At 36.0% G+C, this 16,084-nt stretch overlaps 1 protein-coding gene across 13 annotated transcripts in view; it reads left to right on the top strand.

Moving 5' to 3' along the window:
- The window catches only part of LOC143663472 (uncharacterized), a 275,238-nt gene extending 260,149 nt beyond the window's left edge, over positions 1-15,089 (top strand). For 9 of the 13 annotated variants that reach the window (XR_013165929.1, XR_013165940.1, XR_013165936.1 and 6 more), the window contains 2 exons: positions 10,664-10,720; positions 14,655-15,089. Coding sequence is in view for 1 of the 13 variants with exons in the window: in XM_077137114.1 (XP_076993229.1) it covers positions 10,664-10,720; positions 14,655-14,725 (128 nt within the window). In the remaining 12 variants the exon portion in view is untranslated. Of the gene's footprint in view, positions 1-10,663; positions 11,184-14,654 lie in introns of those variants that run through there. The other 4 variants (XR_013165928.1, XR_013165933.1, XR_013165934.1 and 1 more) reach the window with 4 other exon arrangements.
- The last annotated feature ends 995 nt before the right edge of the window (positions 15,090-16,084 follow it).

The raw sequence follows: 16,084 nt of genomic DNA on the forward strand, positions 1-16,084 counted from the left end.
ATGGAAACACTGTCCATCTAGACTAAAAGGGATAGAGAAGGGACAAATTGAAAGAAAAATCACTTCAAGGTCAAAACCATGGATGCTGATATCTGAATGGAAGATATCTCCTTAGGCCAAGAGAGCAGGTCCACCCCTATGTGTGGAAAGGGTGAGTCTACCCTGGTGCTTGGATGGGACAGGCCATCCACCCATTGTTCAGGAAGATTGCTGCCACTCCAGTGCTTGGAGATGGTGGAGTCTTTGCCCTAGTGATTGTAGAGAGTCTGGCAGCTGTCTCAGTTCTTGGAGAGGGTGCAGTCTTTACTCCAGGTTCAGGAGAGCATGGTCTCTGCACAAACACTTGTAAGACATTGGGCTGCTGCTTCATCAGGTCCAGAATATAAAACTTTGTTCCACAGAAGAGTCTCAGACCTTGAAATCTAATGGAATTTTCCTGCTGGGTTTTGGATCTGTTTGGTACCCAATACCCTGCTTTCCTCCAATTTCTCCCTGTGAGAATATCTGCCCCTACCTTCTATACGGAAATAGATAACTTGTTCTTTACATCTCACAGGTTCATAGATGGAGAAATATACCCAAGAACAGACAGCACACAAAAACTAAGCATTTCTGAAATGACTTAAAGCTTTTGGGGTATTGTGATGGAATGAGGGTATTTTGTACGTAGAAAGAATATGTCTTTTGATGGTCCGGAGAGTATAGTGTGGTGATTTGAAACTGAATGTACCCGGAAAACATGTTCTTATCTAATCCATTTCTGTGTGTGTGAAACCATTGTATGTAGGACCTTTTCATGAAGTTACTTCAGTTAAGGTGTGGTTCATTTCAATCCAGATAGATTTTAATCCTATTACTGGAGTTCCTTACAAATAGAATGAAATTCAAATACAGACAGAAAGCCACAGGAAGCAAGAAGGTGAGCATTAATACGCCCTGGGAGAGAAAGGAGGGACCAGGAGACACTACCATGCCTTGTGCCTTGCCATGTGGCAAGTGAAGAACCACTTGCAGCCAGCCCCAAAATGCCACAGTCTTTGGGAAGAACGCATCGCCTTTATATTACCCTGATATGGCCTTTCTCTAAGCTTCAAATCATAAACAAATAAATTCCCTTTGTTTAAACCAACCCATTTCATGATATTTGCTTTAGCAGCCTACAAAACTAAAACATCTGGTTTGGAAATTAGTCTCTGCAGAAGTATGACGTTCTTGGAAATTTGTAATCCATAAAATTGGGTACTGGAAATAATGAATGAAGACACTCATGTATAGGTTACATTTTGCTTTCAATCTTGGAGCTGGCTCTAAAGAACATATCACATTGAAGCTTAAAGGACCCTAGAAGTTACCTAATCAACTTCTTTCCTTTTATACAGAAGAAACTAATACTCATAGTCAGGAACCGTCCTAGGTGGCCCCGTCACTGTGCAGAACACAAGTCTAAGGTCTAGATATACTCATTTCCAGGTTCCTCACTCACTCTCTCCACAGCAGAGTTTTTACGGACCAATCTCCATCAAAATGTCACCAAAATGCATCGAGAGTATGTCAAAGGGACAGAGATCAAACATTTTGGTTCTCAGAAATCATTCTCACCCATCCTGTCTTCAAATATTGAAAATAGCTTTATTTTTACCTGTTTTACATAATGAAAGAATTTATATGAAAGTAGAGTAATATGAATACTTTTTTTGAATGTAGAACACTATGGTTGTATTACATTGAACCGCAAGAAATTATTGATATTCAGCCTGCTAAAGAGAAATAAAAATGACAAAAAAAAATAGTAGTATATGGCTCAACTGACGTATATATATATACATATATATATATACATATATATATGTATATATATCAAGTCTTGAAATTTAGGTGAAATATGTTTGACACTCTCAAGTCTCTACAGATCCTTTCTTCAGTGATTTAACTTTACCTTAATCCCCTCACTAGCTTGATTTCTTTTTAAATACATTTTTTATTGGTAAGTATAACATATACACAAACAAAATAAAGAAAATGCAATGATTTTCAAAGTACACTTCAACAAGTAGTTACAGAACAGATTTCAGAGTTCGTTATGGGTTACCATTCCACTATTGCAGATTTTTCCATAACACTGGAGGCTAGAAGAAACTTTTTTTTCTTTTTTGTGAAAAAGAAAACTTACATGAAAGAGCAATAAATTTCAAAGCACATCACAGCAATTTGTTGTAGAATAGGTTTCAAAGTTTGATATGGGTTACACAATTTTAGGTTTTTACTTCTAGCTGCTATTGGAGAAATATCAATATAACGATTCATTAATCATACTCATTTGTTAAACCCAACCTTTTCTGTATAACTCCACCAGCACCTTTGATCTTTCTAGTTTGATTCATTATTAATTTACTGGTTCTTCCTTCCTCTTCGTATACCCCTAAATCAAGATATGGCTTCAGTCGCTACATGTATAGAGATTGTTTTCAGCAGTTCATTCCAGGACCAAAGGTCTTGACTACATCCTTTCCATTACATCAAATATAAACATTGGGATTTAAAGGTCCTCTGCCATACCCTCAATTCATCTTGGCATCCTCCCATTATCCCATGCTGGCTACCATTGAATTTCTCTCTTCATCTTCTCCTCAAGCCTTTTAAAATATAGCATATCTCATTGCCTTCACTCTTTCTTTGTTCAGTTCGCTCCACAGTTGACAGCTGTCTCTTTCCTGTCCACATCTCTCTATTTAGATTGCTTTCTCAACCTACTGAGTTCTCTTGGGTAGTAGTGGCAGAATCAGCAACAATCCCAAGTTCTTACTTTGTTACCCCCTTCTGAAGCAGTTTTGGTTTAAAGCTCTGGAATAACGTGGTAGAGAGTATGTACTTTGTGAATATGCTTATATGAGCAAAAGTCCCATCTGTCGCTTATCAGGAGTGTAGTTTGGGCAAATTATTTAGCTTTTCTGTGCTTCAGCATCCTCTTGTGCCAGCTGTGGGTAATGATTCTGAAACCATAAGGTGGATGTAAGAACTTTAATATTTGAGCAATTCTGAACAGCATCATCTCTACCTTTCTCTTTGTACTAGTTTGCTAAATGCTGCTGGAATGCAATATATCAGAGATGGAATGGCTTTTATAAAGAAATTTATTAAGTTATAATTTTAAAGTTTGAAGGCCACAAAAATGTCCAAACTAAGGCATCCAGATGAAGATAAGTTGATTCAAAAAACGCCGACGGCATCTGGAACACCTCTATCAGCTGAGAAGGCATGTGGCTGGCATCTGCTGGTCACTGTTCCCATTTCCATTGCTTCCAGCTTTTGATGGCAGTAGTTTCCTCCCTATGAATCCATGGGCCTTCACTTAGCTCCTCCAGGAACAACTCTGGGTTCTGGTTTGCTTAGCATCTCATAGGAAAAGCACATGGCAACCTCTGCTAGTTTCTGCATCTCCAAATGTCTGTGTTTAGGCATCTTCTCTCTCTGTTAGCATTCCAAGCCATCTCCAAATGTCTGTGTCTCTGCTGGCTCTGAAGCAACTGTGTTTTCTCCAAAATGTCTTCGCTTTTAAAGGACTCCATTAAACTAATCAAGACCCACTTGGGATGGGCAGAGTCAAATCCCTTTCTAATTAAAAAAAAAATCACAACTCAAATTGAATGGGTAAATCTCCATGGAAACAATCTAATCACAGGCTTCCACCCTACAATATTGAATCACATAAAGGACATGGCTTTTATGGGGTGCACAGCACTTTCAAACTAGCACATTCTTCTTCAGCACTTTCCTTCCTAGTACTCCTTGATTGACAATAGCTCTGTAGTGTCCATTTGTAGCATTCTCTACATCCCTTAATGTAACATACTACAGGACTCTATTTCTGATCTCTGCTCTTCCTTTTCCACATGTTCTCCTCGGGTCAACTATCTTGTTGAATCAGGATGAGATGCCAAGAAAGGTGACTTTTGTAAAAGCTTGTTTCCCATCTCCCTCCATTATTTGCTCTTAGATTTCTTTCTCAAGCAGATGAAACCAGAGCCCACTCGATCATCTAAGCTAAATTTTTTAGAGTCCTTCTTGATTCTCCCTCTTTTCTCAGTATGCCTCCCATTTCTCAGCCCTTCTCTGATCATCTTTATGCATAATTCAAAATTTATCTCACATATCTTTTCTTATAATTATACAATGGCTTATCTGTTTGCCCATCCAAACTATAAGATTCTTGAACCTAGGAACCAAGTCATAGTTATATTAATATCCTAGATTTCATTTTGATTCCTGACATATAGGATGCATTTGTCCATTCAATAAACTTTTATTAAATGCCAAATGGACACCAAGTGTTATATTAGGGGCAGGACGTATAATGATAAAACAGAATTATTGCCTCAGAGAGGACAAATAAAAATTATTAAAGAAGAAAATAAAGAAAAAGACATCAGGAAAATGCAACGGAAATGGTGTCTACAGTAGAGTAATTAAAAGCATTTTTAAAAAGGCATTTAAGAAAAGTGTACTCTAAAAAGTGCTTTTTGGTATTTGGAATAGACAACTTTGAGATTCTAGGATTAAGTTCAGAGCCATCTCAAGTGTCAGGAAAATAGCCCCAATGTGACATCCTAGAAAGAGAGTTGGTTGTGCACTGAAACGCACTGAGGGATTTTATCAACCGGTTCACATCTAACAGTCCTGGGAATTCTATCCCAACTCTTTAACTTCTGAAATGTGGAACCTTAAGAAAATTATTCTATTTCTCTGTCCCTAAATTTCCTTCTTCCTCTACCAAACAGAGAGTAGTAAGTGAGTAAGGATCCAAAAAGGAAATGAATACATTGTCGGAATCCAAAATGCGGAATACATGTTAAAGATGATAAATAATGAAAAACGGTTTTGATTTGGAAAATACAATGACTTTAGAGTTCCTAGCATAGAAATTTTGGCTCATACAATAGATTTTGGATATTCCCTGAGCCAGCTTTTCCTCCCTTGCCCAAAAAGAAATGAAACCTTGACAGTACAGGGAAAATAAAGACAGTCAGATAGGAGAAATGTAGAGTCAGCCATGTGGGAGTCTGCAGATGGGTTCTGTGTTTTGCCCAGAATTTAGCTCCAAAGGGTGGGAATAGATAATGGAATCCCTGGTAAAGATTGGAGACCTGAGAGGCCAATGTCATCTTGCCATCTGTGGATCTTACAGAGGTCTCCTTAGTATCACAGCCTGGTGTAACAGATGAGGCATAAGGCTTCCTTGGATTGCTGAGGCAAAGAGCAGTTGTACTTGGTATCTTGCATGCCCAAAAGTGTGCATGACAGCAGTTGGCTTTCCCACGTCTTTGGGGAGGGGCCAACAAATTAATTGAGAGAGGGATTCTGTAGCCTTTTTGGGCCATAGAACAAGGAGGTCCTGTGATCAAGACAAGGGTATCCTGCTGAGAATGTCAGCATGCATCCTGAAACCAGAAAACAGATGGGAGCACAGATGTCTCTAGTGATGCTCACATGTATAGATGCTGGAGAGAGAGGACCAGACAGGACTGTTCATTTAGCTTGTGCAGGACAAAGAAGGATGCCAGCTGCAGGCCAGATAGTGAACCCCTTCCCCCTCCCCACATCTGCTCAGGAGTTTACCTGAAATCTTGGCTACCAGAGAAGGGAGAATAGTCAGAATGGAGTTTTCCTTTAAATAAATGTTCATACTAAAGATGAAAGAAGTTGAAACTTTAATATATGAAAGTTATAGCTCTAACACTCCTGAAGGTTGACATTCTTAGAAATGTGCTCCTTTTGGGGATTTGGTGATTATGGAGTGTAACTAAGTCTGGAAGATTAGATAGACTTTTACCTGTAGAGTCTTATTGAAGCTAAGCTCCACCAGAGATTTCTCCAGGTAATAAATGAGAGGTTTAAAATCTTGGAAGAACAAGGAAAGGCATTTCCCCTTGCAGCTTTGTAAACAGACTGTTTGTCTGTTTCCATGATTTTCAGAGAGTGTTTCTAAGTCTTCTTTCAGGAATAACTTCCTTTTTAATGTACCGTTTTCATAATAGTTGGGCTTGTAAAATAAATAAATAGTATGAAGACCTCAAAGTAGTATACTTAAACACATATGCACAAGCACACACATCTGAAATCTAAGACTTTCAGAGCAAGACATGAAATTTAGAGATCAATTCTGACTTACTTATTTTGTAAAGAATGAAAACTGGACTCAAGAAGACAATTGAATTGCTGGAGAATACCAAATGGATCTGTCTAAAGCCAGACTCAAATCTCGAATCAATTGAGGTTGTAGTTTACTTTCTCCTGCTACACAGGTGATCTCCAGAAAAGGATTTAACTCAGGACCTTGGCAACTAAGGGTTTTCATGCTACAGAAAGATAGAGATGTGGGAGATAGAAACCTTTCCCAGTGTAGTCAGATAAGTACTTTAAACTCTGATTCTTATTCATTGAAGCTTCAAAATGCTATAAACAGTGTGTGCTCTATATAAGTTATATACAGTAAATGAAGACTCCAAATGAAGACTTTGGAGTAAAGGCAAGGCATCAAAGTTAGTGGTCAGCTCTTTAGAATCTATTCCCGAACTGAAAGTACTGCAATATTCATCTGGGGCTTAGAATGACACATTCATCCATGGTCTGATGCTTAAACTGTGAAGGACTATTACCATTTTCCCTTTTTTAGATGTAGATGAAATGAAGTCCCAAACAAATAAGTGGCAGAGGGCTTGAATCGAAATCTTGTGATCGCCATAGTAGTTTTCTTCTGTCCGGCAAACTTCATGAAAGGCTGTTGAGGAGTCATATGAGTAAATCAGAATTTGCTCTGGTATAATGGCATGATCATAAGATTTGGATTCTGAAATCCTGGTTGTATTGCTCACTTCTTGTGTGACCATGGCAAGACACTTAACTTGTCAGAAAGTAAGTCGTCAATTCATTAATTTGTTCAGCTTTTATTATGTGCTTTTGTTGTGCAAGGCACTAAAGATATGGGTACAGAGAGGGAAATATAACATGTTTCCACCTTTCAAGTGGTCCTTGTTTTCTCATGGGTAGAATGGCTCAAATAATCATTGTCACGCTTATCTCAGCAATCTGCTTCATGAACTGAATGAGATTTTGTCAATGCTGCATAAAATATTTTATGATTTATAAATATAAGGGATAATTATAAGTGTTTTTTACCCAGGGGAAGAAAACAAGCATCCTGTATGTTTTCCTTTATTTTCTAATCCCTGTTTCTCTATACCCTTGAGAAGATACCAAGTTCTCCAAGCAACAAATTAAATAGAAACTGAAATTATCTTAAGAAATTGCAAAATGGATCATTGCTTCTCAGGGTGCTTAATTAAGTAAAAGCTAGTCTCTTGTCTAAAATTCATTAAAGCATTGCCCCCAGAGGCCTCCAGAAAAATAAGGATCTCTTACCTTGGAGAGTATATGAGTTCAACTCAGGAAACAGAAGCTGCTCAGGTATTTTAGCAGGAAGTGGTCAATACATGGAAATTGGTGTTTACAAACTGGGGAACTCTACAAACAAGTTAAAAGTCTGACCTTTCTCAAGTGAGTTCTAGAGCAATTCCAAAATCACCCACTAAGGAGGAGTCACAGTCTTTGTGGAATCTAGGAGATTTCAGCATATATCACTTAAATGCTCAAGCCCGCTCTTGTAATTATACCTCTATATCTCAGTGGATTTTTTCCAAGACCATAGTCTTGTAAGATAATTTTCAAAGAAAACAAGGAGAAGAATTCATTAAAATATAAGTCATTGAATCTCTCCCCTCCCCTATTAGAGATTCATGCTGTGCCAGTTAGAAACTATTATGTACCCCAGAAAAGCCATGTTTTAATCCTGATCCAAACTTGCCAGGCCAGACCTATTGTTTAGGGTGGAAACATTTAATTGGGTTGTTTCCATGGATATTGATTGACTGACTTGTGGGTGTGACCTTTTGGTTAGATGGAAATGTAACTCTGCCCATTCAAGGTGGGTCTTGATTAGTTACTGGAGTCCTTTGAAAGGGAAAATATTATAGAGCAATCTTAGATGCTTGGAGTGCAGAGGCAAAGGAGACCCAGATGTTTGGAGATGCAGAAAGAAAATGCCCCTGTAGTAGCTGTTTGAAACCAGAAGTCAAGGATACTGGCAGACACCAGCCATATGCCTTCCCAGCTGACAGAGGTGTTCTTGACCCATTGGCCTTTCTTGAGTCAAGGTATCTTCCTTGGATGACTTAATTTGGACATTTTTATAGCCTTAGAACTATAAATTTACAGCTTAATAAATTCCTTTTATAAAAGCTACTTCATATCTGGTATATTGAATTTATGACAGCTTTAACAAGCCACACACATGCTATCTAATACCTGGGTTGGCAAACTGCCACCTCTTTTGAGAAATAAAGTTTTAGTGGAACACAGTCATGCCAGTTCCTTCACATAGTATCTTTGGCAGTTTCACGTCACAACAACAGAGTTTGTAGTTGTGACAAATTTTGACCCTTTATTAAAAAAGCTTTCTAAGCCCTACACAAAAGTAAGCCATGGCCAAAAGTATATTTGGAAAAGCTTGTTTAAATAGTTTTAATATCAATTTCTAATATGTGTGCATTAATTCCTTCCTCTTTTGCTTCTGTGACATCCACTGAGGTCTTACAGAATACACCTTGGGAAATGCTACCCTGAATTACGGTGTTACCACCAGGAAACCAGCCTCCTCCCTCAAACCTTAGATAAAGATCAAGACTGAATTTCTGTCAAATTCTACATTAAAATTAAAATGCAGTGCAAAAATTCAGCTGTCCCTGAGTATAAACTACACATGTGCTTAAAGCACTGGAGAATTCCATTAAGATTACAGTGTTCTAGGACAGTTCAGAATATCTTCAACTCAGTAACTTCTAGTATTGTTACAATTCAGAAATTTCTGAAAATCCTTTCTAAATTCAGATGTTCCAGAAATTAAAAACCACTGGACTCCAGAAAGGAGAATTTGGAAAATGTCTGAAAACTATTTTAAAAATTCAAGAAAGAATTTGGGAGTTAAGAAATGCATGGGTCATGCAAAATTTTCCACAATCCTCAAATTAAAACAAAATGAAACAAAACAAATTTTAAAAATTACCTAAATTAAATAGGAAAATAATACATAACAAAGAAATAGCTTTGGAATTAACAATATGAAACAAGATTAAAGTCCTGATTTATCACAATTGCTAACAGACCATTGTAACTGTGCAGCACAACCTTTCATCAAAGCTTCATTGATAACCCTGGGAGTAGAAGCCTCTATCCAGAAGGAGACAGTTGGAGCTCTGTCAACATTTTTATTTATCTTACTTTCATTTGCAAATTTAGTAACTAGAGATAAACCAAACTGATGGGTTAAGATGACTTTGTTCTGATTAATTTTACGGTAATTCTGAGAGCTTCAGTTTTAAATGAATTGTTTGAATACTAAATTATGCAGTTTTATGATCCAGGAGATAAGCAGCAGCTCTAAAGATGCCTCTGAGACTTAAAAGAGACAGCATTAGAAGCTCGTTATTGCCGGCACATTTAACATCGTTAAAGTAGGGGAAAATAGCCATTAAGTTAATGTAATAGTTAAACTGCATTAATTTGAAAAACTGTCCAGCGAAACCCTTACAGCAGAGGATGTATTTTTCTCCCTATAAGGAGATGTTCTTAAAAAGTAAAATAAAATAAAACAAAATAGGGTTTCAATATTATTTCCTTCCTGCATCAATTTAAATTCTAGGCTTTTTCCCATTGTCGATATGCTCAGAAATTCTATTGGCTTTGCTGTGTAATAATTGACAGAGGAAGAACTGGATTTATTTGTGAGAACTGATCCTTGCAGATTTAAGTTGACCAAGATGGTCAACTCAAAGAAAGGAAAAACATGCCCAGTATCATAAGGGGGAAATTCATGGATAACATTCAGGGCTTGATTTGAGAATTTGTATACCGGGGAAAACCAGGAGCTTTTTAACCCCTTGCAATCTGTGTATTTTCCTGAGAATGCAATAAAAATTGGGTTGAAAAGACTCATTGACAATTCCCAAGCAAAAGCAGGCAATGGCATTTTTTTTTTTATTTCTCTTCTTTAAGCTTTTGCCAAATAATGTCTTTCTTTTCATCAGCTTTTGTGTCAGTGTATTTGCCTGCTTCAACATTTTCAGCTGTTCTTTCTTGTTATTTTTTTTTTCTTCCCCTCTCTCAAATGGTTTCCAGTGGTTCCTTTGTCAGCACTTCTTTTGAGATGTGGAAGGGTTTGTGAAAATGCTTGACAAATAATAAAATGGTGCGCCTACCCTGCTTACTATCACCATTGCTTTGCTTGATAATTATGATGAAAGGTGTATTTGATCACCAACTTCAGCTATGCTCTTAAAGTGGAAGATTTTGTTATCTTTTTCTATGGATTTATTAAAATCAAGATGTCAATCATCAGCAACTTCTCCAGAATCTCAAACTGGCTACCTTCCAAAAATCAAATACTCTAAAAGGCAATGAATTATAAAAAAAAAAAAAAAAAAATTATTTTCTTAACATTTCCATCTTTAATTTACCAATTCTCTCTTTCAGGCACTACCATTATTATTTTCCCAGTCAAATATATGTATACGTGGACTAATATTTGATTCCTCTTTTCTTCTTCCCTTTTAAGGTTTCTCTCTACTAGAAGCCCTGCTGGCAGAATGTTGTTTGAGAGACGAGCATGATAGTATGTTCTGATACTCTTTCTACAAATAAACATCTCACTTTCAGGCCTAAGGCAAGATGTACTTGAAACTATGACTATGTATATAAAAGCTTTACTGATAATAACCAGAGATAACGAACCAGAGTCCAGAGAAATTTGTGCCAACCACAAGTCGTATGAAGACGGATTAAGAGATATACCTCTGGGCTACATCCACTCAACCTTTTGGCTTGAAACACCATGACTGGTCAAAGACAGACCCAGCAAAGTGTTGTAGTCCAACTCCCTTCTGCCACTAGGACAGAGATGTTAAGACTTTGCTAATTAGATAGTAAGAAGCCATCTTCTCAGTGTATAAGAATGATTCTCTAACTTAATAGATTGGGAGACACATTGTGCTCCTTTCTCTCCCCATTATGTTCTGTTTTTTGACATCCACTCATAAATCAAATTCTCATTGCATACAATATCTTGGCTAGACAAATATGGGTTCTGTATCTTGGAAAAAGTTGATGTTTTTTTGATAAAGGGACAAAAAGCCCTAATAATGTTCATGTAGTGGAGTACTGTATTTTACAGTCCACAACTGAACAGTCGACAAGAATTACAGATTGCTTCAGAGTCTCGACAGGGTCTCACACTTTAGATAGACCTTGTGAAACTTAAAAATGCTCATTCTCTGGCCCATCCCCCATGATCATAATTCGGAAATTCTGGGGTGGTGCTTCTGAACTGGAATCTTAAATTCCACATAATGCAATAAATCCCACTTCAATATCGAGCAGAACAGGATAAATTTATCATGGTAGCAGATCACTGTCTTGCTCTCCCAAGTTTCATCAATGGGGGATGATCTGTCATTGCTTAAATGAAGAATGAAGGAGTTAAGTGTGGTAACTGATCATGTAACTTGGTCAAAATGAGTCACTTTTGATATTTAAAGTGAGTGCAAAATATATATATTTCCATAATATTCACTGATTAATTGATTCATAGGTTTTATTTTATTGGTTGGCATAAAATAGTTCTGTTCAAAATGTATTAAATGTAAAATCATTTCCAAATATAAAAGAATACAATGTCCATATACATTAAAGCACATTGTATTTATTAGCTGATGAAAAAGATTATGGTTATTCTTGGTATGCATCCATTACTTCAATCAATTTCTTAGCCCATTTACCTGTCTCTAACACATCATGATCTATTTCTGAAAAATATGTTTTGTTCAACATAGTTTTATTATTTTAAAATGTTTCATAAAATTGAGTTTATGCTCAATGTTGTATTTTATGGTTAATATATCAAATATAAATATATGTTCAAAATTATCTACCTTTTTCAGAGTTTATTAATTTGAGAGATATTTTAATATGAAAAAAATTAGTCAACTAAATTGTGCCTATGTTATCAATTCTGGTGAAGTATATAAATTCATCTAATTAAAATAGGAACTTCCTAAAAATATTCTTCTCCTGAGTTTAGAGCTCAACAGTGAAATTACTTAATATCAAAATTAAATATTCATTATTTATTTTTCTCAGTCCTTTATGCTCTTGTGAAAATAAATTTGGAGTGCATGGGTGGTTCATGGTAGAATGTTCACCTTCCATGCGGGAGACCTAGGTTCAATTCCCAGACCATACAACACCCCCCCAAAAATAAATAAATAAATAAATTTAAAGTTTTTTGGATAGTAAGCTAACAGCTGGCCAAAAGCTTCAAAACCTGAAAAGCTTTTTTTAGTTTCATTTATTCAATATTGTGATAAAAATTTGGAATGGCTTTTGAAAAAATAGCCACCATAAATTAGATGATTTAGTTTAAAATTCTCTATAGTAATTTTAGGATATTTAGATTGATTTATGAAGATCTTCAAAGAGTCATACATTTCTACAGACTGGAGAATGGCAGCAGAGAGAAAGCATATATTACTTTGCTTAAGTATATATTTGTTTTAGTCTACCCAGTTTCACAAAAAATATTCTGCACTAAAATTGATCTGGATATGTGCATATGAAATATTCGTACTTTTGAAAAGTGCATTTCTATTCTGGTTTGTAGAAGATTACTGTGTGTTTAGTTGTGATTATAATTTATAGGCATACCAAGAACAATTCTAACTACATTTATGTCTTGCAGGCATCTGAATTAAGCGAGAACATTGTTCTATTATGATGCTGGGCCGCATTAAAATTTATACTAACATTATCACTGTGAAAACAAATAACATCATTTTCAATGCTGAATTTTTAATGGAATTTACAATAGTATTCACAAAAATGTCAAATATTGCCCTTTAACAATGAGTAGTTCCAAAGCTTTGATGTGATTCCATGATATGGACAATTGGAATTCTATTCGAAGTCTTTGGACACAGTTTGCTTAAAATACTTATCGATGTTTGAAGTAAATGCTGATGCTTCTTCAGCATGTTTGTTTCTTCTGATATCCATGTGAACAATGATATCACCATAGACCCATGGTGGTTGGTACATTTTGATAGGTATTTTGTATAAATTATTGATTCATTTTTAACTCTTTCCAGAAATGGAAATTTAGAACTTATTTTTTCATTCAACTTTTATTATTTCCATTCTTTGATGCTGAAACAGCCTATAGATTAAAAGGTGTATTATCAATTAATAACTAATATTGTTAGATTTTCATCATGGTTTAAGGAGCAAAACCACCACAGCAGAGTGTTCAGCCCTATTTACTCTATGACAGAGATTCTCAGCTTTTATTTTCTGCATCTATTTCACATATAGGTAACTTGTAGTTTCACCCATTTCCTATAGATTCCATTGAATTGTTGTCTGGCAGCTTCATATATCTGAGACCACACTGAGGGTAGAAGACACTACTTTCTGTCTGCTACCAGGTGGCTGGCAAAAGCATGGGCCTTGGGTAATATTTCTACTACCAGAAATTGAAAAAAATGAGAAATGAGAACTGGCCTTAACTATGCATCACCAGGGCCCTGCAAACCATCCTTGAAAGGGAAGTGTTCATTGTGTTTCATCACAGAAGTGTTGGGAAAAGAGGAGTGAGTTATCATTAGTTTAACTGAGTACTCCTATTTTACATGCACTCACATTCATCTGTAGGAGACTGTAACAGAGCTAAAAAATTCAAGGGATGTTCATAAAACCCATCCAAGCTGAATTTAATGCAAATATTAATACTAATACCTCATTAAAAATGAAACGTCTGGGACAAGTTCAATACTATAGGATGCCAGGAAAATAGGAGTAAATTGGTCTGCATAAGCAAACCAGGATTTATGGTCATTGGGTCTAAGAGCAATCAAACCACTGGCACCAATCTGTTTGCAAATGTGGGTCCATGATACACAGGTGAATATAAGAAAATCAAAATAATATAAACAAAAATGATATAACATTATGAAATGGTAACGAGCAAACAAATCAAAGACATAGAGGAATACCAGGCAACTGAGGAACTGCTAAAATATTTTTAAAATAACTGCCTATTGTTTTTAACAAAATGTAATAATACACATTATCTATTAAAAACAACACATAGGCAATAAACATGACTATCCCACCTATGCGTTTACCCGAAACAAAAATCAGGGGCTCAGATGATAAGCAGGTACAAGATTAAATAAAACAATTGAGATAAAGTCTATGAGGGAAAATGGCATTGGCTGAAAAAGGTGAAAATTGCAAAGAAATTCAACACGCTATATAGCTAAATGAATGTAAAGTTCATATTGTAGCCAAACAAGACTAAACAAAGACTTAATAGGACTAATGAAAATGGAAGATATTTTTGTTTTTCCCAGAATGCAGAAGTAGAGAAAGGCTGAATTGAGAAAACGACTTAAAGGTCCCTGCGATGAACAATTAAAACACATTATTTTAAGCAAAGGATTAAAGAAAATGTGCCGAATTAGCACTAATGATATGAATTTCTTTTTCTCCTACAGGGCAAAAAGTGAGAATTCTGAGTTATGATGCTGCTCAGTGTTTACAATCTATGTGGACAAGACCTGGTTAAATTTGGGAAGGGATAAATATACAAACACACACACCCTCATACACATTCACACACACATGCACACACACACTTTAACTCTATTATCTTTTATTTTCCTCAAGAGGATAGTCCTGACTTCTAAACAAAATTCTTACAAATCCTAACAACTTGGGATCAATTTATATTTCTATCTTTTTCATTTTTCATATTTTCTCTCATCTGCTTTATTTACTCTAATTAAATTTAAACTACTTGTTATTGTCTCAGTAAAACTGCATAGGTGATAATCTTTTAATCTCTCCTTTATTACTGTCTATAGGAAATCATTGGCACTATTGAGCATCCATTATCTTTCAGGCATTTTACCTTATTTGGTGAATTTAGAAAATGGCTCAAAGTACCTGGTAAAATAAAATTTAAAAAGTAATTATTTCTATATTTCTCTGCCCAATTTCTCATTTGTTTCCTACTTCCAATAGCTGGTCTTTATTTGTCATCATAACTTGTGCAGATTTGAAGCTGTTAGGTACCCCAGAAAAATCATGTCCTTTAATAATAATTCAATATTGTAGGGTGGAAACCTTTATCAGATTATTCATGGCAACTGACCTACTCAATTGTGTGTATCACTTCTTGGTTAATTGACTTATCTGGAGATGTGGCACACCTAATTGTGGGTGTGGCCTCTTAATTAGATGGACATGTGACTCTGCCCATTCAAGGTGAGTCATGATTAGTTTACTTGAGTCCTCTAAAGGGAAAAACATGTTGGAGAAACCTCAGATGCAGACACTTGGAGAACAGAAGCAACAGGGCCTATATGAGGTCCAGACATTTGGTGATGCAGAAAGCAAATGCACCTGGGGAAGCTGTTTGAAACCAGAAGCCAAAGACCCCAGCACATACCACCTACATAACTTACCAGCTGACAGAGGTGTTCTGGACCCATCAGACTTTCTTCAGTCAAGGTATCTTTCTCTCAGTGCCTTACTTTGGATATTTTTACAGGCTTACAACTGTAAATTTGGAGCTTAATAAATTCCCTTTGTAAAAGTCAACCCATTTCTGGTATATTGCATTACAGCAATATTAGCAAATCAATATAGCACCCCAACACTGGTTCCATTTGTATCTTCTATAGGCTGGTCCCCAGTGTTGAATGACACTATCTATCTTCATATTCATTGCTCTCAGCCATCTTTTGTATAGTGGCTGTCATATTGTAAAGAATTTGCATCAATCAATAGCCAGATGACATGGGTTGAATTTCTGGATTTGCTATGTAAATAAACTCAAAGTCTTTCTGAATATGGCTGAAGCATATGGTTGTTGATATCTTCCAGAAGGATAGATGCAGTCTTATATGCAAGAAAGCAATAT

Source organism: Tamandua tetradactyla, chromosome 19 (assembly GCF_023851605.1).
Source record: "Tamandua tetradactyla isolate mTamTet1 chromosome 19, mTamTet1.pri, whole genome shotgun sequence".
In the NCBI taxonomy this organism is placed as follows: Eukaryota; Metazoa; Chordata; class Mammalia; order Pilosa; family Myrmecophagidae; genus Tamandua; species Tamandua tetradactyla.